The sequence below is a fragment of the Podarcis liolepis genome (assembly GCF_965112155.1).
Source record: "Podarcis liolepis genome assembly, chromosome: 6".
NCBI lineage: Eukaryota > Metazoa > Chordata > Lepidosauria > Squamata > Lacertidae > Podarcis > Podarcis liolepis.
Genome location: NC_139559.1, coordinates 17,096,194 through 17,118,173, shown reverse-complemented (window position 1 = coordinate 17,118,173; position 21,980 = coordinate 17,096,194). Strand labels below are relative to the sequence as shown.

General features: G+C 45.0%; 1 protein-coding gene across 1 annotated transcript; it reads left to right on the top strand.

Annotated features, from left to right (window-relative positions):
* The first annotated feature begins 15,331 nt into the window (after positions 1-15,331).
* Positions 15,332-21,017, top strand: PFDN4 (prefoldin subunit 4). The gene is made up of 4 exons (XM_083509988.1): positions 15,332-15,520; positions 17,956-18,063; positions 18,456-18,596; positions 20,626-21,017. The coding sequence occupies exons 1-4, from the start codon at positions 15,497-15,499 to the stop codon at positions 20,755-20,757; spliced, it is 405 nt and encodes a 134-aa protein (XP_083366114.1). The 5' UTR covers positions 15,332-15,496; the 3' UTR covers positions 20,758-21,017.
* The last annotated feature ends 963 nt before the right edge of the window (positions 21,018-21,980 follow it).

Below are 21,980 nucleotides of genomic sequence, written 5' to 3'. Positions count from 1 at the left end.
TGTAGTCTGATGGATGCAGTGGGATAGACCTGGCCCTTTTGCCTTGGAGTCAAAAATATTTCCCTATATTTCTCAATTTAAAGCAACTTGGGGTGTGTGAAGGGAGGCACTCCAATTTTAATTGCAGCTGGTTCCTTGATCAAGCTCACGTCCCTGAATTTGTTGCTAGAATTTGCTCTTGGGGAGGGTGGAGAATAATAGCACAGGTTATTTTCTGCTGAAGTTTTGGTGGCAGATTTGTGAGTGTTCACATGTGGATACATTTATGTGTGATTTAGATGGGGAAAGAGCACAGGGGACAGAATTTGAACACCCAACACTGCTGATCAAATCAGAATTTGACTCCTCTGCAATTGCCTTTCCTGGAAATGGAAAATATGATCACAGATCTCCTGTGCGCATGCCTGTTTTCACCCATAAACAGGATGGCAATACAAATAAATGCCAGACTAAACCAGCGGACAAAAACATGCCCTAAAATATGAAGGGTACATTTGAGATCTACTTTGGTCTCTGTCACTCTCTCAAGTCAAGCAGGATGTTGGCCGTACATGAAGGAGCTATTCCTCCCTTTTGAATCAGCTAGGCTTTTGTGTCTGTGTGTGGCGAGGCAAGAAATAACACAGCAATGCTTTCTTTATGCAAACCAAAGTTATTTTTGTTTGGAGAGGCACTGAAAGAATCCTCTATCCATTTGCAGCATGAAAAGGCAAACCACTAGTATTTGAAACCTGTAGAGATTTCCATCAAAACTATAACTAATTAAAGATCGGTATCATCATCTCACTGGGTAACTGCAATTTCACTAGTAATTAAACAGGGCTATCCTGCTTGCTGAACAGAGCTGCGTTGCTAGCTATAACCTTTCATTGAAAAGCATGTTCCAACATTGCCTTGAGATCGCGAAACAACCAGGGCCTCTCACATCACTTGAACTGATTTTGCATCTGCATTATTAACTTGCTTGTACTGAACTGAGAATTGGCACAGGTTCATGTTGTTTTGAGTTTTGAGAGCAGGGATGGGAAAACTCAGGTCTGTTTATCTCGCCCACAGCCCATGCCTCTCTCATCAGGCCACAGGCCTTGCTGTTGCTGCTGCCTGGATAGATTGTGTCCTTATAATGCCTCTTACCTGCCTGGATGGAGTGTGTGTCTAGAAACCTCTGGCTTTGGCAGATAAAACGTTGCTCCAATGCCTCATACTTGGAACAGCCTGCAAAATCTGCAATATGGGAAGTCTGCCACCCTAACGTAAGAAGAGCCGGCTGGAGCAGTGGACATCACAGTGGACACCCAGATGCCTGTGGGAAACTCGTGAGCAGGACCTGAGCACAAGAGCCCTCTCCCCTCCTGGGTTTTCCATCAGCTGCCATTCAGAAGCATTACTGCCTTGGACTCTGGAGGCAGAGAATAGCCTTACCTTCCCCCATGACTTGGTCCCATCCTCTTTTAAAGCCATCCAAATTGCTGGCCATCCCTGGCTCCAGTGGGAGAGAGTTCCATAGTTTAACTATGCTCTGTGTGGAGAGGCAGTTTCTTTTATCTGTCTCTTACCTGTCTCGAAGAGTCCAAAATTCCACTTCAATGGATGTCTATGAGTTCTAGTGTTATTATGAGAGAGGGAGGGAGCTCTGTCTGCTTTCTCCATGCCATGTACAGTGGTACCTCGGGTTAAGATCTTAATTTGTTCTGGAGGTCCATTCTTAACCTGAAACTGTTCTTAACCTGAAGCACCACTTTAGCTAATGGGGCCTCCTGCTGCTGCCTTGCCGCCGGAGCACGATTTCTGTTCTCATCCTGAAGCAAAGTTCTTAACCCGAGGTACTATTTTTGGGTTAGTGGACTCTGTAACCTGAAGCGTCTGTAACCCGAGGTACCACTGTATAATTTTATAAACTTCTAGCATGTCGCCAGAGGTGGATTTAGGGGAGCATGACCGGTTTGGTCAGCCATGCTTTGAGATTCACATTCCCTTGAATTTTGCAATGTAGTCCTTCAGACAAGTCATGTGTACAAAGATGCATATGTTCGCATAAAGTGTACATTAAAATGCAATTATGTATGTATTCTTGTGTTTATTTATTTTATTATAATTAATACCCTCCTTTTGCCCTAAGGTCCCAGCGTGGGTTACACCAATTAAAGCAGAATATTAAAAGCAATTTAAAAGAACTTAGTAAAAACAACCAACAGAGATGCATCACGTTAGGGGAAAATTGCTCTGCACCTTCAGCAAAATTGCATACGGACAGGTTATATAGTAGGAGGGATTTGCACAAAATGCTGATGAATTTTCATGAGGGACTTGTTTAAAATAATAAGTGCAGGCTGGTGTGGGAATGCAAAGATCTGAACTTCAAAATGGAACGATGGATGAGAAGCCAAAATGGGCAGATCCTCTTATCTCTCAGCAAAGTCTTGCTTCTGATTCTCCCACTGAATAACTACATGGTAGGTTTTCTGAAAGCACACAGGGGGAGGCTGAAGTCCTGAAAGTCACTGGGGTGGAGCAAAGCCTAGCCCTGATCAGGGACCCTGTTCCTCTAAGTGTCCTTGTGGGGAAAGGTAGGCTTCTTTCATTCCCCTCTGCAGACAGTTCTGAATTTTCAGCCTTTATTTTCCTCCTTTGACAGCTATCTTCATACACAGATGGCAGTGGCAGCTGTCCTACATAGTATTAGGCTCAACGGCCTGCATTGGAGCTATGATGGCTGTCCTGGTATTTTCAAAAAGTAAATCCAAAGCTTTGGGACCATCCAGCTTCACTTCAAACCACTTTGGGAAGAGCCACTTCATGAGAAGATAGCTTTGAAGGTGACCCGGAAACTACAACTAATCCAGAATGCGGCAGCTAGACTGGTGACTGGGAGCAGCCGCCAAGACCACATAACACCAGTCTTGAAAGATCTACGCTACATTGGCTCCCAGTACGTTTCCAGGCACAATTCAAAGTGTTGGTGCAGACCTTTAAAGCCCTAAAAGGCCTCGGTCCAGTATACCTGAAGGAGCATCTCCACCCCCATCATTCTGCCCAGACACTGAGGTCCAGCACTGAGGGCCTTCTGGTGGTTCCCTCGCTGTCAGAAGCCAAGTTACAGGGAACCAGGCAGAGGGCCTTCTCGGTAGTGGCGCCCTCCCTGTGGAACGCCCTCCCACCAGATGCCAGAGAACAACAACTACCAGACTTTTAGAAGACATCTGAAGGCAGCCCTGTTTAGGGAAGCTTTTAATGTTTGACAGACTATTGTATTTTATTATTTTGTTGGAAGCCACCCAGAGTGGCTGGGGAAACCCAGCCAGATGGGCGGGGTATAAATAAATGATGATGGTGATGATGATGATGGTGGTGGTGGTGATGATGATGATGATGATGAACCTGCTGGGCCAAGTCAATAGCCCATATCTAGCCCAGCATCCTGCTCTCACCCACATGCCTCTGGGAGATCCTGACTTTGGGCAGAGGCCCCAAGTACCTCTGAAGTGACCTGCTTCAGCCTGATACCTGTGCGCCACTGGAAGTGGATGCATTGCACAGGCCAGCCATCCCATCCCTCTCAACCAAACCAACCTCACGGGGTTGTTGTGAGGGAAAGATGTGGGAGGAGGGAGAAGACTCATATTTGTTGCAGCAAACTCCACCAGAGGAAAGCTAGGTGTTAATATAAGCCGATAAATGAAGAAGATAAGCACACCTTCTTTCTAAGAAGGACTTTGACTTGAAAATCAGCTCAGTAGAGTGGCAAAACAAGGAGGTTGCCTTCGACAGGAGCAGAATCCAGCTAGAAAAACGGAAAGGTGTAGGAATGTTTCTACTCCCTGCTCCTTCCTCCAATGCACACTAAACAAGGGCTTAGTCAGATAGCCTTTGTGAGAAGCCTTTTTGAGTCATAAATGTTGCAACAGGGAGTGCACTGCATAGCCTTTTTATCAGTAAGCAAACACAAGAGCCCCCAAAAACTGATATGTTCAGGACTTGTATGAAGTGTGGCTAAGGTAGGTTTGCAATGCAAAAATAGATCTCGCTAAGCCCTTTGTAAAGTCTCTTACATAATTCCCCAACCTTTGGATCCTTTCAGAGAAAGAACTTCATTTCAGCTGGCTCTGCCCAAGTATTCAGGTATGCACTCTTCAAATACTTCCATCTCAAATAAATGCAGTGACAATTCTATTTCCAAGCTTCATAGAGTTAAATGAATGCATTTAACATGCAAGGTTGATTGGTTGTTTGGCTGGTGGTGGTTGGTGTGTAAATACAGTGGTACCTCGGGTTGCAGACACTTCAGGTTACAGACTCCACTAACCCAGAAATAGTACCTTGGGTTAAGAACTTTGCCCAAGGTACCACTGTACAGCCACGAGGAATCCTGAGTAGCTTTGAGACTGTAGGAAACAGAATAATTTAAACTGGAGAAGTGGCATGAGGGAAAAGTTGGTTGAACCTATTCCGTGCCCCGATCAAATCTCTGATCTGCTTTACAAAGTGAGGGGGTGACGAAAACACCAAGAGACCCAGTTATGAATTCCCAACATTGGGTCTGTTTTGGTCCTTAAAACACAAACACTGAAATTCTCAAGATGTCAAATGCTGAGGCTGATGAACTGTTCTACTTCCTTGGTGCATTTCCAGAAATTTATCATCATTCCCCTGATGTGCTGTCATTTATGTAGCCAGAACAGGGCTACCCACAAACAAGCAAGAGATATCCACATGCTTAGGAGAAACCTGTGGTATTTGTGTGTGGAGAAATCCTGAGGAGGGGAAACCACAAAAGCAGCTCTGTAAGGAATGAGCATGCTGAGTTGACACAGAATGCTACCTGACGGCTGGAAAAGAGTAAAATGAAAAATAGGGATGGAATGGAGTAGCTGAACAGAAGCAATCCACACTGCAACATTTTGCTGCAGTACCACACATACGCAGGCACAGTTAGAGGGCTTGGATAAGTAAAAATAAGTGTTACCTGCAACAAGATACTGGAATGTGAATTCCTTGTGTTCAAGCCCCCTTCCTGGTGCGATGTATCGAATGATGTGGCACAAACACCAGGAAAGTGATCTATGTGGATGTCATTCAGGACCACATGTGCAACTTGTGCTTTGATAAAAGTGGCATTGAGCATGGTTTGCAACGGATTTTGACGGACTATACGCCCCTTTCCAGTGCTGTTCTAAGTGAAACACAGAGATGACTTTGTCAATCTTTCACCGCCAAGTGAGTAATTGGAGCTGTTGAGAAAGACAATAAACTGACGATAAGCAAGTAACCTTCCAGCCTTCGAGACACTGCTGAACTCGGAGCTATGGGCTCTGCTGATGCTGAGAAACTGCCCTGGGGTGCAGTTTGTTCCCGTCCCTCCACCTTCCTTTGAGAGCAAGCAAAAAAGAGAGAATGCACAAGGCTGACCTCAGGAAAAGTGTGTGTATGTGGATACAGGGCAGACTTTGCATCCCTTACTCCTCTCACACTGCTGAGCCCCTTATTCCCAGAGCTAAGTGCATGGCATGCCTGAAATATAACCTGTGCCAGGGTTTTCACCTGGCAACATTGCGGCTCAGCTCTGACGTGGTGGAAGATGGGAGGGACATGCCTCTGAGCAGGTACAGAGTGCACTTCACTTCTGGGTAATTGCTGAACCCACCCGACACATGAAGAAGGGGTTTGCAGATGAGAGATTATATGATAACCATCTTTAAATATCTGAAGGGCTGTCACATGGAAGATGGAGCAAGCTTGTTTTCTGCTGCTCCCGAAGGTACGAAAGAGGAGATTCCAACAAAGCATTAGGAAGAACTTTTTGATGGTGAGAGCTCTTTGAATGGTAGCACACTCAGCTTCATTTGAGGTTTTTAAACAAAAGTTGGGTGGCTATCTGTCAGTGAGGCTTCAGCTGGGATTTCTGCATTGCAGAGCGTTGGGCTAGATGACTCACAGGGTCCTTTCCAACTCTACATTTCTATGGTCCTAGATGGACTTCAGATTTCACATTAATATTAAAGGGTAAAGGTAAAGGGGCCCCTGACCATCAGGTCCAGTTGTGGCCGACTCTAGGGTTGCGGCGCTCATCTCGCTTTATTGGCTGAGGGAGCCGGCCTACAGCTACCAGGTCATGTGGCCAGCATGACTAATGCCGTTTACCTTCCCGCCGGAGCAGTACCTATTTATCTACTTGCACTTTGATGTGCTTTCGAACTGCTAGGTTGGCAGGAGCAGGGACCGAGCAACAGGAGCTCACCCCGTCGTGGGGATTCGAACCGCCAACCTTCTGGCCGGCAAGTCCTAGGCTCTGTGGTTTAACCCACAGCGCCACCCGTGTCCATTAACCCACAGCGCCACCCGCATCCATTAATATTACTAGAAATCAAATGCTGACCAAGGCCACTATTTATTTATTTGTATAAAATCTATCGATTGCTTGCTTTTGTAACTCTGTTGGCATAGCAAGCAACAGCATTTTGAACTGCCTACACTTTGTATGGATTTTGCTCTTATGAGGACATCTAGGTGTCTTCTTCACCCAGGGGTGGTGTGTCCCGTTTTGCCACATGAGGCTGCCTTGATCTGCCACCTGGTACCGCCACCTTGATCTTGTTGCCACCATCTGCTTTGCCACCACTGTGCGCCTTGCCACTGTCAAGGAGGAACAACATCTTTGGGAAATCCTCCTTCCAAATTCACCAGTCAGTTAAAAGAGATGTCACACGAGATGTCACCAGACTTTTAATTACCTCTTTCAAGATTAAAATAGCAGAAAGGTAGCATAAAATAGAATTGAGCAGCGGGTCCCAGGGGAAGGTGTTCAGACAGGCAGGTTAAACTAGCAAGATATTTATAGTAACTGGGGTGTGTGTGTGTGTGTGTGTGTGTGTGTGGATCTGGCAACCAGCCAGCCCAGTCACACGTTCCTGCTTAAAAGGTCCAATTGATAACACCTTCTTCTCCTGAAAAATCCATCCAGGCTAGGTCTATATTGAGCCCGAACTCCCATTTCCAGTGGGTCTGTTCCTGAGCCAGGCTCATCTGCAAAATCCAGGCATGCTTGCTTGCTTGTCCAAAAATCACTCCATGAATCCCTAAAGAACCACGACCACCACGTTTCATTGTGACAAAGCACTTGCAGGCTTTAGATTAGTTCTTTACTGAGTTCTGTGTGGGCTCACATACCAGTCTCTTCTGGGCAAGTTGCAGGAAGAGTGCAAGTCTCTCCACTTGGTTCTGTTACTCAGGATTTGGTTATTGGGGTCATGATCTTCAATACTCCTCGTCCACCCAGATTTGTGTCTCTTTGTTTTCTCTGCCAGCCTGTCGCCTATCTCTCCCACCTGTATGCTTTCAGCCAAGGTCTGCTCTAAAGTTTTATCAATGGATCAGTCCTTTTGAAATGCCTCTTCCCCAACTTTTGGAATTCCTGCAGAAGTCTCTCTCTCTCTCTCTCTCTCTCTCACACACACACACACACACACACACACACAAACTCCATTTTCCTGCCGTCTCAATGACAGTTAATTCAAACTCTTGGGCCACAGTTGATTGAACTCTGCGCCCTCTAAGCACCAGGTTAGATATCTCCATTCTTGTGCATTGATGTTAAAGATTAGATGAGTCGGGCCGAGGAGGCTCCTTGGACAGACTCTTTGCCTTGGATCCTGCCTGTCTTTTCCATTCCCAGCCCAGCTGCAATTCTCCCTCCTCAGGAATGGTTTGGATTACGGAGTGCACATATTGCCACAGGGTGGGGGGATGGGACGGGGGGGGGGGATGATTGCACCACTTATCCCTTCAGAGGGCCCAGCCTCCAATTAGAGCATATCAGAAGCCCTTACCAGCATTCGTCTCCCGCTCAAGCCCCCAGGGAGTTTGCTTAAGTGATGAAATAAGAAGGAAAAGATGGGGGGGAGGGAACTTTGCAAAGGGAAGGCGACACATTTCTAGTTACTCTAGTAGGGTCAATACTGAAAGAACATACAAGGCCCCCTCCCCCACCTGCTCGAAGATCTTTTGTTAAATTGTGCCCACGTGGTGATATGTGTTCACGACAGGGCAGCTATATGTGTTTCAATACTTTTTGCAGCTGCAAAAGTTTCAAAGCACATGTACTGCTTCATTTCTAATCAGTGCATGCCCAGTTCCTTCCTGCTGAAATCCTGTAAATTTTCATACCACAAATGTTTTGGGATTTTCTTTTTTCTTTTGTCCTGCAAGAGTGTCCCTCTATTTTTAAAAAAGAGTGTCCCTCTATTCACCGATAATGTGATAACATTGGCCACATTCACACCATGCATTTAAAGCATAGCTGTCAACATTCCCCCCTTTTTAAGGGAAATTCCCTTATTCCGAATAGGATTCTTCGCAAGAAAAGGGAAAAGCTGACAGCTATGATTTAAAGCAGTGTCACGCCACTTCAAACATCATGGCTTCTCCCAAAGAATTCTGGGAACTGTAACTTGTGGCAGGGCACTAAAAGTTGTTAGGAGATTCCCCCTGCTCCCCCCACAGAGCTACCATTCCCAAAGTAGAATCCCTTTTCCCAGAGGACTCTGGGAATGGTCTCCCAGCAACTCTCAGCAGCCTTGCGAAACTACAGTTCCCAGAATTCTTTGGGGAATGTCATAATGTTTAAAGTGGTATAATACTGCTTTAAATGTACAGTGCAGATGGAGCCTGATTCAACTACTAGTCATCAGCTCTGGGATGTGGAATGTGTGTGTGTGTGTGGGGGGGGGTCTTTGTTATGCATTCATGATTATTTGTGTCCATGATGCAATTCTGCTGTCAATACGGTTTGCACTTGCAAAAGGTTCGGGGTGGTCACACTGCTTCCTTTCCAATCAGTGCGTAGCCTGCAACTTCCTGCTCAAATTCCTTCACATCATGCTGGAAATGTTCTGGTTTATTTTTGTCCCATTTTAGTGGTGCTATATGGCCCCTCTGGACAGCAATAATGTGGTATTGCTGGGGAAACATTGCAGAACAAAACTAAAGCAGAATAAATCCACCATGAATGCGCTGCTACCGTATAAAGAACATGTTGCAGAATAAACCGCAATAAAACGCTGATCTAAATGGGCCCTGGGGCTTGTCTCAGCACCTTTGGGTGCTAGTCTCAAATCCATAACCAGGAAGCTGGCTCAGAAAATACCCTTCTGTCATTTCAGAATATGATTGAAGGGTGGTGGTAAACAAATAGTTGTTCTTTCTCTAACACTGATGATGATGATGATGATGATGATACTCTATGCATCTGACTGGGTTGCCCCAGCCACTCTGTGTGGCTTCCAACAAAAATAGTGTGGGGTGTGTGTGTGTGTGTGTGTGTGTGTGAATCAAGCATTAAAAGCTTCCTGAAACAGGCCGTGAGAGTTTTAATAGCACCAGGATGGAAGACTGAAGAAACCCCAACTAAAGAATCATGGCAAGAAAAATTGATGGACTATGCAGAACTGGCAAAACTGACATACGGGACAAGGATAACTGTGACTTTAAGGATGAATGGGAACCCTTTACAAAGTATCTGAAGACGCAGCAAAGTGAACTGGACTCCTTGGCAGGTTTTGAATTAACATTCACAAACTTTTTAGTGATAATTATGACTTAAATAGCTTGAGGATCTATACAACTGTATAACATGCAGAAAACAGCATTTTTAGAGAAATCAAAAACTAGAACTGAGGGAAGTTGGGGGGTGGGGGTGGGTGGGTTCTGTGGGGGGAGGGCGTGGGAGGGAGGAAAAAAGGGGGGAAATAAGGATGATATGTTTCTGGATAATATGTTTTGTTTTAATTTTGAATAAAAAAGTAATTTTAAAAAAAGCTTTCTGTTGTCTGTGAAATAAATAGTAATTCCTCCATAACCATATATCCTCAAGGAGGTTAGCTGTAAGGATGACTTAGCAAGAATGCATGAGCAACACCAACTATGAAATGCAGCTGCATTCGCCTTCTTAAGGGACCCTTGATTGTGTTGGATTTTGTGGTGTTGCCATTGCGATGATTCTATTGTTATGCAAGCATGACATTGCTCACATTTGTGGAAAGAAGCAGAAAAACCAGGAAGGCATCCCACACAACTTCAAAGCAGCCAGCCGCCTCCTTGCAGTAAAGGACAGGGAGTTCAGAGAGTTCATCTGATTGTGCCAAGGACACGGCTTTCACTTTTAAAGGCCAGGGAGTTAAAATAAGCCTCCGTCTCAGCAACATGTACCCAGGACCAGTCTTGCCTGTGCATGCGGGGGAAAGAGTTCTTTGTCAAGCTGTAAAGCCATCCTAGCCTTCACAACAACCTCCCCCCCTCACTTTTATCTGAAATTCTTTTTGACTCAGACATAGCAGGGATTATTCATATGTGGAAGTCATTGGGTCTCTGGGAGAAAGAACCCACCTAGGGTAATTCCCTTTGGAGAAGAGGAAGCAACTCACTCACCTTTGCAAAACATTGTTGTTGGTTTTTAAAAACTATTAAGTATATCAGAGGTGTGAATTGTAGTCATTTGCTAAAAAAACCTCAACCCTCCTGTAATTAAGTTCAGACCATATTTCATCAGTTAGTGAAATTGCATTAGAATGTTACCAAAGGAGAGGAAGAAATACCCTCACGTGGTTGAGGAATGCCTATGGATGTGATTTCACTAATGCTACAAATTGTCCCACCTGCACTCTGCAGCCTTCCTGGGTGCCCGCTCCTCAGTTAAACTCCGGAGGGGGGCATTTGGAAGTGTCAGCAGCCAGGGAGGCTGGAGGGTGTAGGGGAAATGTTTTCTGGAAGGAAAAACACACACACACACACACACACACACACACACACACACACACACACACACACCAGGCTGAGCCAACAAGAAGAAGGGAATCTGGAAAGTCTGCACCCACATACATTCCAAAGATATTCTTAAGTGCCCTGAGAAGGAGAGAGAAAAATTGAATCCTTTTTCTTAGGGGAAAAACACTTTCAAGAAATTGGAATGCAGTGGTACCTCGGGTTAAGAACTTAATTTGTTCTGTAGGTCCATTCTTAACCTGAAACTATTCTTAACCTGAGGTACCACTTTAGCTAATGGGGCCTCCCACTGCTGCTGCTGTGCCGACACCACGCAATTTCTGTTCTCATCCTGAGGCAAAATTCTTAATCCGAGGTACTATTTCTGGGCTAGCAGAGTCTGTAACCTGAAGTGTCTGTAACCCGAGGAACCACTGTACAGTGGTAGCTCGGGTTAAGTACTTAATTCGTTCCGGAGGTCCGTTCTTAACCTGAAACTGTTCTTAACCTGAAGCACCACTTTAGCTAATGGGGCCTCCTGCTACCGCTGCGCTGCCAGAGCACGATTTCTGTTCTCATCCTGAAGCAAAGTTCTTAATCCGAGGTACTATTTCTGGGTTAGCGGAGTCTATAACCTGAAACGTATGTAACCTGAAGCGTATGTAACCCGAGGTACCACTGTACAAGTTTTGGCACAGTACTACAGTGGTTGTAGCCAAGGTAGCAGTAAGATGTAGCCACTTGGTGGTATGTTTGTCCTGCTGGTGAAATGTTTTTGCACAGCTTGCTGGCAATATTGTTGCACAATAGATGGTGGGATCTGCTGAGCAATGAATTTCCACTGGTGCAACTGCTGCTTTGGATTCCTCTGTTGTGCAGTGTGGAAGCTCTCCTGTTTGCCTACAAATTAATCTTCGCATTTTACTCTGGCCCTTTGGTTTGACCCTCTGGTGTTCCTGCTCCAAGTGCAATAAGACTCTAGCCACAATGCTATGTGGGGTTTCCTGCTGGGGAAAACGGAGAACAATGTTCATCAGGCCACCTACAAAGAAGCTTGGCCATGCTGCTCTTTTGTAACACATGTCATCGTCGGAGGGCAGAAAGTCACCTTGGAAAAGTCAAAGCAGGACCAGCTGTTGGACTCAGCAACCTGTTTTTCTGCTTCCCCTTTGCAGTTCTCCTAGACTTAATGAGCTCCGGCTGTTGCCTATTTGTGACCAGCTGGTGTGGCCTGGTGGTTAGAATGTTAGACGCACTTTCAAAAAGGCATTTATTGCTATTGTGTAAAAGAACAGGGACGTGGGTGGCGCTGTGGGTTAAACCACAGAGCCTTGGACTTGCCGATCAGAAGGTCGGCAGTTCGAATCCCCGCGACGGGGTGAGCTCCTGTTGCTTGGTCCCTGCTTCTGCCAACCTAGCAGTTTGAAAGCACGTCAAAGTGCAAAGTAGATAAATAGGTACCGCTCTGGTGGGAAGGTAAACGGCATTTCCGTGCGCTGCTCTGGTTCGCCAGAAGCGGCTTAGTCATGCTGGCCACATGACCTGGAAGCTGTGCACCAGCTCCCTTGGCCGATAAAGTGAGATGAGCGCCGCAACCCCAGAGTCGGTCACGACTGGACCTAATGGTCAGGGGTCCCTTTACCTAAAAGAACAGCATCACAGTATCACAGTGTATTAGGAACATAGGAAGCTGCTTTATATGGAAGCAGACAATCTAGCTAGTATTGTCTACACTGAACGGCAGCAGTTTTCCAGGGTTTCATGCAGGGGGTCTGTACCTTGAGATGCCAGGGACTGAACCAGGGGTCTTCTGCATATGAGGCAGGTGCCCTACCATGAGTAAATCCTGCCAAGTTCCATAGCTGCTCCTACCTTGTTTATTCAAATGCATTTGCATATGGCTTTTCAAGAAAAAAAAAATCTTCCTAAATTGGTTTACATGTTGCATGTGGAACACATTATAAAGTACAATGGAAGATTATACGAAAAGATGCCGCAAGAATCTCTAAAAAACCCCACTTGTTTCAAAACATTACTAAAAGCCAGCGTAATTCAACATAACACAAAATTATCAAAATGAGGCAAAATACTGGTTCTGCAAGTCCGGTGAAATTGCTGGCCCATTTTCTTTCCACATCACTGAGGCTGGGAGAACACAAAGTTCTCTGGTGGAGCAACTGTTTATATTTTCCCAGGCGTCGCCCTCCTGGGTGAACGTGTGGGCATAATGAAGCCAAAGAAATACGCCCAGTCCCTCTTTGAAATGGAATTAATTCGGACAGTGAATCCCCATCCATGGAATGTTTCCTAGTCATGGAATTCATTATCTTCATCCATTTTGCAAAGACCTTGTTTCCTGACAAACCGGAAAAGTCTAAACCAGATCCTCTTAACACCAGAGCTTGCTGTTGGAGGCAGTACACTTCTGAATGTCAGTTTCTTGAAACCACAGGTGGAAAAACCCTGCTGCACTTGGGTCCATACCTATGGGCTTCCTGCAGACATCTGGTTGGCCATTGTAAGAACAGGATACCGGCCTGGATGGGCCTTCGATGTGATCCAGCAGAGCTCTCCTTATGAGTATTAAGGAGACAGCTGCATGTGTTTCACGGTCTCTACCCACAGTGTTTATTTGGGCATTGGCACTGAGTCTAAAAGAGGTAGCCAGCAAAGGTATGTGCTGCCAAAGGGGTGCAGATATCTGGACTCCATCCAAGTTAAGGGAAATGCTGCTGCTAAAGAATGCTTTGATCTCCCCAATTTGCTCTAAAGTCCGTGCCAAGGCTGTGAGCTCATCCAGCACAGCCAGAGCCACACCTTGTCTCCCCTCCCCCTCCCCTAAAGCTTGAGGCTCATATGAGAGGAAAACTCGGCTTGGTGGCACAACATGTCTCTCGCAGCTGCCTTTGTGAAATGTTATTGCTTGACGTGATTTTTTTCTTGTATTATAGAATACAGAACTAGTTGGTAAAACAAAGTGAATGTCGAAGGTGGATTAGAGAGTTATTACCCCCACCAAAATTGTGGAGGGAGCACCATTCATTATTATATAAAGACAATTGTTATGTTTAATTACAGTGGTACCTCAAGTTACATACGCTTCAGGTTACATACGCTTCAGGTTACAGACTCCGCTAACCCAGAAATAGTGCTTCAGGTTAAGAACTTTGCTTCAGGATGAGGACAGAAATCGTGCTCCAGCGGCGCGGCAGCAGCAGAAGGCCCCATTAGCTAAAGTGGTCTTCAGGTTAAGAACAGTTTCAGATTAAGTACGGACCTCCGGAACGAATTAAGTACTTAACCTGAGGTACCACTGTAATATCTTCAGAGGGGACAGAGGGCCAGGTTGCAACTTGCAGATCTCTACAGCAAAAAGGAAACAACTAGGGATTTTTTTCTACATATAAGCAAGTCAGGAAATCTGGAAGCTCCCGCCATTGAAGAAAGGCTTCACTCCAGCTACATAGATCTCTTGTTGCATTCTCACCCATAGGGAACAGCAGAATTTTTATCTTTCACTTAACAAACCTTTCCTCTCCCTATAATTGCACTGCTCTGTAGCCTGTTTTAGTATTTTGATTCTGCATTTTTATTGATTCATAGCTCAAACTTTTGCATGTTTGTTTTTTTAAAATAATAAAGGCCTGCTGAGTTCAATGACCTTCAATCTCAGCTAGGTATCACAGACCACTGACGTATTATGAATTGAATAAAATGAATAAATAAAATAAACAATTTGTCTGTGGCACACTGCCCCCCACAAAAGAAAGAATTTCGCCACCAACACAGAGGATGTGAGAAGACATACAAATGTTGCACAAAAAGTGTTATGCATGCTACACAGTGACGTTAATTTAGATGCACATCTTTGTTGTTGTTTAGTCGTGTCCGACTCTTCGTAACCCCATGGACCAGAGCATGCCAGGCACTCCTGTCTTCCACTGCCCCCCGCAGTTTGGTCAAACTCATGCTAGTAGCTTCGACAACACTGTCCAACCATCTCGTCCTCTGTCATCCCCTTCTCCTTGTGCCCTCAATCTTTCTCAACATCAGGGTCTTTTCCAGGGAGTCTTCTCTTCTCATGAGTTAGCCAAAGTCTTGGAGCCTCAGCTTCAGGATCTGTCCTTCCAGTGAGCACTCAGGGCTGATTTCCTTAAGAATGGATCGGTTTGATCTTCTTGCAGTCCATGGGACTCTCAAGAGTCTCCTCCAGCAGATGCACATCTAGAAATTTAATTTAAATCAGAAAAAGATCTCTCCCAAGTGGGGCAGATGCTACGGGACCACCAAGTCCCATCAACTCCTGCCACGATGGCCCAAGGTCAGGGATGCTGGGAGCAACATCTGGAGCGCGGCAGATTCCCGCGCCAACCTGCAAAATCCCAAACCCTTCCCCGTGTCCACTCTGCCATCTGCTGGTTTTCGCCGCGCGCGGCAACCGGACCTATTGGGCGCATGCGCTTTCCCTCTTCGATTTTTGCCGGCCAACCGGCATTCGCCTCCTCCCTCCGCCTCTCCTTTGAAGCCGGGCGATACCAACATCTGCTGCAGAGGGGGGGGGTGGTACCCTCTGATAAGCTTGAGGGGAGGGAGCGAAATTCCCTTCGAGGAAACAAAATAACCCCGGGGTATGTTTTAATTTTTCCTCAGGGGAGGGAAACAAAACAAAAAACCGGGTTGGAGGAGAGCCGAGTGGGGGAGCCCTCTCCCCCTCCAGAGGAGAGGACGTAGTTCAGTCCCCAAGATGGCGGCCACCATGAAGAAAGCGGTGAGTGAGCTGCTGAAGGGAGGCCGGGGAGGGAGAGGTTGTGGCGGCTACGGAGGCGCCTACGGTTGTGGCCTTTGCCTTGTGAAGGGAGGCTGAGGGGGGCCAGGCGAGGCGGCGGGACCGGGAAGCCTCGGGACTCAGCCTCTCTCTCCCCCCAAAATAACGATCTTTGGCCCGAGGCCAAACAGAACCATAAAAGCTTAGAGTCGGAGGGGACACCCGGGGGTCATCTAGCCCAACCCCCTACGAGGCGGGAATCTCAGCTAAAGCATCCATGGCCACCCAACGTCTGCTTACAAACCTCCAAGGAAGGAGAGTCCGCCACCTCCTGAAGGAGACGGTTCCACTGCTGAACAGCTCTTCCTACCAGAAAGTTTTTCCTGATGTTTGAGTCGGAATCCCCCTTTTTTTGCAACCTGAAGCCGTGGGTTCGAGTCCTACCCTCCGGAGCAGGAAGAAACAAGCCTGCTCCCGCCTCCCATGTGGCAGCCCTTGAGATATCTGAAGATGGGCATTTCCTCTCAGTCTCCTCTTTTTCAGGCTAAACATGCCCAGCTCCTTCAACCGTTCCTCATAAGGCTTAGTTTTTCAGGCTCTTTTTGCCCTCCTCTGCAATTTATTATTAAATTATTGATTGATTTAATTTATATACCGCCCTATACCTAGAGATCTCAGGGTGGTTCGCAGAATAAAATCAAAATATAAAACCACAAAATACACAATCAATCCCCCCCCCACAATCCCCCCCAAAAAAAACATTTCAAAAGGGCATAGGACCCTCACAACATTTAAATTAAGGCAGTTAACCGACCTGGACAGGAGCCACTAGTTGGAAACGTTCCAGCTTGTCAACATCTTTCTTAAATTGTGGTGCCCAGAATAGGACACAGTATTCCAAGTGTGGTCTGACCAAGGCAGAATAGAGTGGTTCTATTACTTCCCTTGATCGGGACGCTATACTTATATGCAGCCTAGAATAGCATTTGCTTTTTTTGCTGCTGCATCACACTATTGACTCATGTTAACCTTGTGGTCCATAAAGCCCCCTAGGTCCTTTTCACATGTACTGCTAGCACTCTAGCTGTTTCCCATCATATATTTGTGGAGCTGGTTCTTCCTGCCTTAGTATAGAATCTTACCTTTATCCATCTATCCAGATAGTAAATGTTGCCGAACTTGCTTTAGCGGGATCTATACATACAAACAGATCCTGTTGTAAGACTCGCTGCCTCATCCTGTGCATTTTTCCTTGAAAGAAAGTCTCAATGAATGTAACAGGAATTGCTCTCAAGTTGGAGTGTACAAGCAGGCTGGTGCTCACCCTACAAAGAATCTGGTCTTTTGGACGTACCTGTTGAGTGTTGGGTGGTGTGTGTTTTGCACATTTGAAGGGTCTTCTGGAGGGGCACCTATGTTAGTCTCTTGCTGCAAGAACAAAAGACTCAACACATTTATTATGGCATGCAGGCTACAGTCCACTTTATCAGATACATGAAGTGTCCTGAGTTGTGGGTTCATTTTGTGTGTTTGTGTGTGTGTTGGGATTTGGTGCGATCAGACAGACATGCAATGCAGAAAAGTATAGACCTTTCTAATTATATTATTAGCAGTGACCATTCACAGTAAATAAGAGTTGAAAAGACGTATCCTTGCATTGGTAAGCCGATTAATACATGCAGTTAATACAGAGAAATCTGTCGTGTCAATTCAATCCACATGTGACAGCATTGAACATCTTGATTACTGTACAATTATGCAAAGGGCACTGAGGGAGAAAAATGCACACCCCCATTATAAACTATAGGGCATTGTTTATTTTATCTATTTACTACGGTTGGATCCAGACAAAGTTAGTTTAACTTTGTCCCTTTTGAAATCCATGCAGCCTATTTTAGCCAAGACTAACTTTTCACATTTATTACTTGTGTCGGGTTCCAACGTTACATTCATCTCCAAGGCGCTCAAGGCAGTGTATGTGGTTCTCTCTCCCACAACAATACTGTTGAGAGACAGTGATTGACCCAAGGCCACCCAGTGAACTTTATGTTCAAGTGTGGATTTGAACTCAGGTCTCTCAGGACCCAGTACAACACAAGCCAGCATACTACACTGGCTCCTTTGTGATCTCAGGTGTTACCTATGGTCACTTTGTCTATGCTAATGTCCCAAGGTGTTTGTCTGCAAATGTCTTCATGCTCCTTGTTAATGTGCTTTTGTTTCCTTCCTGGTCTTGCTTCTGTTGAGTTTATGTAGCCAGCTGGTTTGAAATCCTTTGGAAAATAATGCTGGTAAAATGTGGATATGTTGACTAGCTAATCTAAAGCAGAAACTTTAATGGTAAGCACACTGTGTTCCATAATTGGATTGAAAACTCATATGATTGTCTTGTGTGTTATGTGTATTGATCTCTCCCTGTTTCTGCTGGTCTTTTCCAGGCAGCAGAAGATGTCAATGTTACCTTCGAGGATCAACAGAAAATTAACAAGTTTGCAAGAAACACCAGCAGAATTACAGAACTGAAAGAAGAAATAGAGGATAAAAAGGTACCCTTACTATAAAGCCTCTGGATGGGAATCTGTTCACTGTATGAAATCCTAAGCATGCCCAGCGGTGTAGAAGGTCCCATTTAACTGAGTGGAACTTCCAGTGATATGAGGTGGGAAATGTTATATTTTTCCACACTTCTTTGGAAATGCATTGTTTTTATAACGTTGGTAGCAGAATGAATGGGCACAGTGCAAGTCAAACTGCGTAACTGAAAATCATACTAGTTAAATTAAAAAAATCAAAGTTGTGATTAATGTTTTTCTGGTGTTCACTAGGAAGCACATATATTTATGTACACAACTCTTCAGGCATGCTAAAATTAGTAGGTTACAGTTTTTAGTATGTTACTAGTAACTGGATGGGAGAGTTACTGATCTCTTGATCACAGAAACAGCTTCAGAACTTGCAAGATGCATGTGATGACCTCATGATGCTTGACGACGATTCACTACTGATACCTTATCAAATCGGAGATGTCTTCATTAGCCACCCACAGGAAGAAACAGAAGAGATGCTGGAGGAAGCAAAGGTTCGTGCTTATTCCTTGTGGATCTTCTGTGGGTCCTCTCAGTGATACAGCAAAAAATATTTGTGTGTGAAGCATCATTGAGTCTGGCAGATAAAAACCTGATAAGAGTCTTCTCTCTCTTTCCCTCTCTCTTCTCTCTGTTCGTTACTATACTAAACAATATTAAATACTGTAGTATTAAACATTTCTGCTGTGTAGGTTTTCTGCATAGGACAGACACAGCATCCATATTAACAGGCCAGTTTGCCCCCATACTGCCCCACCAATGTAGCAAGATGGGGAGCTGCCTTATAGGAAGTTGGGCCTGGTGTCAGAAGCTGACATGCATATAGCTCAGTAGCACAGCATCAGTTTTGCATGCAGGTCCCAGATTCAGTCTCTGGCATCTTCAGGTAGGACTGGGAGAGAGCCCTGTCTGAATTGCTACCAGTCAGTATTGACAGCATAAAGGTAGATGGGTCAATGGTCTGTCATAGTGTATGGCAACTTCCTATGAAATGCCAGGGCTCATGTGCTCTGGAGGGCCCTCTGGGCTGACACCGGTTGCCGGTGTCTCTTTCTTTTTTCTTTACCCATTTTCACTAGGGCAGTAGGCTGGTAGTGCTCAGTCTGGTGCTGTGAAGTGAAGCCACAAGCTGGGGCGAGGCTGCAGCAGCCTGCCATCTTCATTTCTCCAGTGATGCCTACCCATGCCACTGCTTGGTAAGGCTATCTGAAAGGCCCAGCAGGCAGATGCTGAGGTGGATGGGGCAGGGCCCCTCCAACCGGTTGCCAGCCCTGTTCCCTGGCACCTGATAAGCCATTTCCCCCAGTACTGATACTAGAGGTTGTGAGCCTAGTCGTCACTGAGGTGTTAAGCTGGCATCTTGAATGTATCACTCCACTGCAAAGGTGGAAGGGACATAGCTCCACATTAGAACATCTGTTTTGCATGCAGAAGGTCCCAGGTTCGTTCCCTGCCATCTCCTGGTAAGGCTGGGAGAGGCAATATTTTCACATGGAAGATCATTATTGGGAGCCCCCATTTGCAGTTTAAAGTGGTACTGTTCATACACAGGTTTACCACCTTATGGAAAACTAGGTTTGCAGGATTTGGAAAAACTTAGTGGCCCTGAACTTCAGTGCTTAACACCTCAGTATGTATACCTTTCAGTGGGACATTGATGCATTTGCCTTCTTATTTATCATTAATATATATGCTCCTGCTTTAAGTATAAAACTTGCTGGATTGGATCCAGAGTTAAGCATGCCTAATGATGCTGGTGGAAGCTGACTTTCCCACACCACCGCCCGCCCCCCGGAGCCTCCTTATCTTTGAAAATACTCCACTGGGGCTGGGGGACCTACTCATGGAGGTGGGCTGTGGTGCAGGAAGGTGAATTCCCCCAAATTTTGTGGAGGCTGGGGTTTGCCATGGGCCGGAGAGGATGGGGAAGGCAGCTTTTGCAGCCCCCAATTTGATTAACTCTGGATACAACCAGCTATGTTCTCCCCATCTTGAAAAAAAGTTATAATTAGAATAGTGGTCAAAACTGGCTGACACTGATTTTCATGAAGCTCATCAGATTTCATTTAGGATCACTTGAAAGGCATCAGTCTTGGTCTTATAAACCATTGTTTATTAGATCAGTAATGCGTACCACCTTCTTCCCTTCTCCCTCCTGACTCATGCCTTAATTTCAGACTCCTGGAGTTTGTTAAGCCACAGTTTCCCATTCTATTCAACCTGATCCTGTTTTCCAAGCAGCTGCACAGATCTTTCTTCTGCTTTATTCTAAAAAGCTCTAGAGTCTATGCTCGGACAGATTAGGAAGCTTTTCCTCTGATTCTGATTTTTACAAAAATAATAATATTCAAACCCCTAAGCCTGATTAACGTGTTTCCAAAAAGCTTGTTTACAGTGTCTTGTCATTTATAATAGCTGGTCCTGTCGAAAATCTATAGGTTTCTTCTGAGAACTGGATGTTAGGCAGTTGTGGTTTTTTATGATTTGTTTGGGGTTGTTACTTTTTCTTCTTCTTTTTCTCAGAAAAACCTGCAGGAAGAAATTGGCGCTTTGGAGTCACGAGTAGAATCCATCCAGAGAGTATTATCAGACCTCAAAGTCCAGCTTTATGCCAAGTTCGGCAACAATATAAATCTTGAGGCAGATGATAATTAAATATTGTAGAAATAGTATTTTGTTTTTGTACTAATTATTCTGCTCTTGCAATAATGTTTTGAGAAGCCCCACATATTTGTTCGTTTTCAGGAAAAATGCATTCACTTGTCTGTTTCATGTATTTAAAGACGGCATTCTTATTTTGCAAATGTATCATTATTTATATATGTTAAGTGAATAAATCCAAATTCCGCAGGTGCATTATCAAGGTTGGGTGCTTAAAGGCTTATTGAAATGATAATAAAAGTCAAACAAACTTATTGCGCCTTGTGCTTAAAATGTCCTTCCAAAAATAATGTAGTATAACAAGGGGATGGTGTAAAATCGCTCTGTAGACTCAATGATCCGTCTTCTTTCTGGCAATCATTATTTTTGAACACCTTCAATTTAATGGTAATGGGAATATAGAGGCAGAGCTGTGACCCAGGAGGCAGGCAGCTCAAATGTCATCTTGCCTGTGAGCTTAGGATAAACTGATCTTAGGGTTTCGTTTACAATATGGGGCTCATAACACTGACGTACTACGCTGGTTGTGAAGACTGAGACAATGAAGTCCTATGGATACCTGGTTGCCACCAGAGAATATCTTAGCACTTAGAATAAACACCCCTAAGTGCAATTTTTTCCATTAATAATTGCGCTGAATCTCCTGTATTCAATGTGTTAATTGCATTGCAACATCCAGCATTGGTGTTATAAAAATGTAGGGTCAAATAGTTCTTCCCTATCACTTACTTTTACACCATGGCTATTGATTTACCAGGTGCCATTTAAAAATGGAAAAGCAAGGCCTCTACAGTCTTTAAGTAAAACACAAGGGGGGGGGAACGGGGGACGGAGCAGTCTTTTTTCATGATGTTCAAAACCACATGTAAGGTGCCTAGCATAAGCGTAGAAAATCCCAGAACATTTGTATATGAGAAAAACATACCACTGAGAATCTTCTGTGCCTTTGTGGCTAATGAAGCAAACTGCTATTGTTGACTGTCCAGAAGATGGCACTAGAATGCCAGCTATCTTTAGGCAGAGAACAGGGCAAAGAGATTTCCCCAGAATAAATTGTCGTATTTGCCAAAGAACCACAAATTCATTTCAGCAGGAAGAGGGGCTTGGGTAGCTAAATTAATGGAGAGGTGGTCTGTCAATGACTGTTACTCAAAAGGGTGATATGGAACCTTCATGCTCAGGAAGCCACTGACTACCTGCTTCTAGGGAGTGATAGC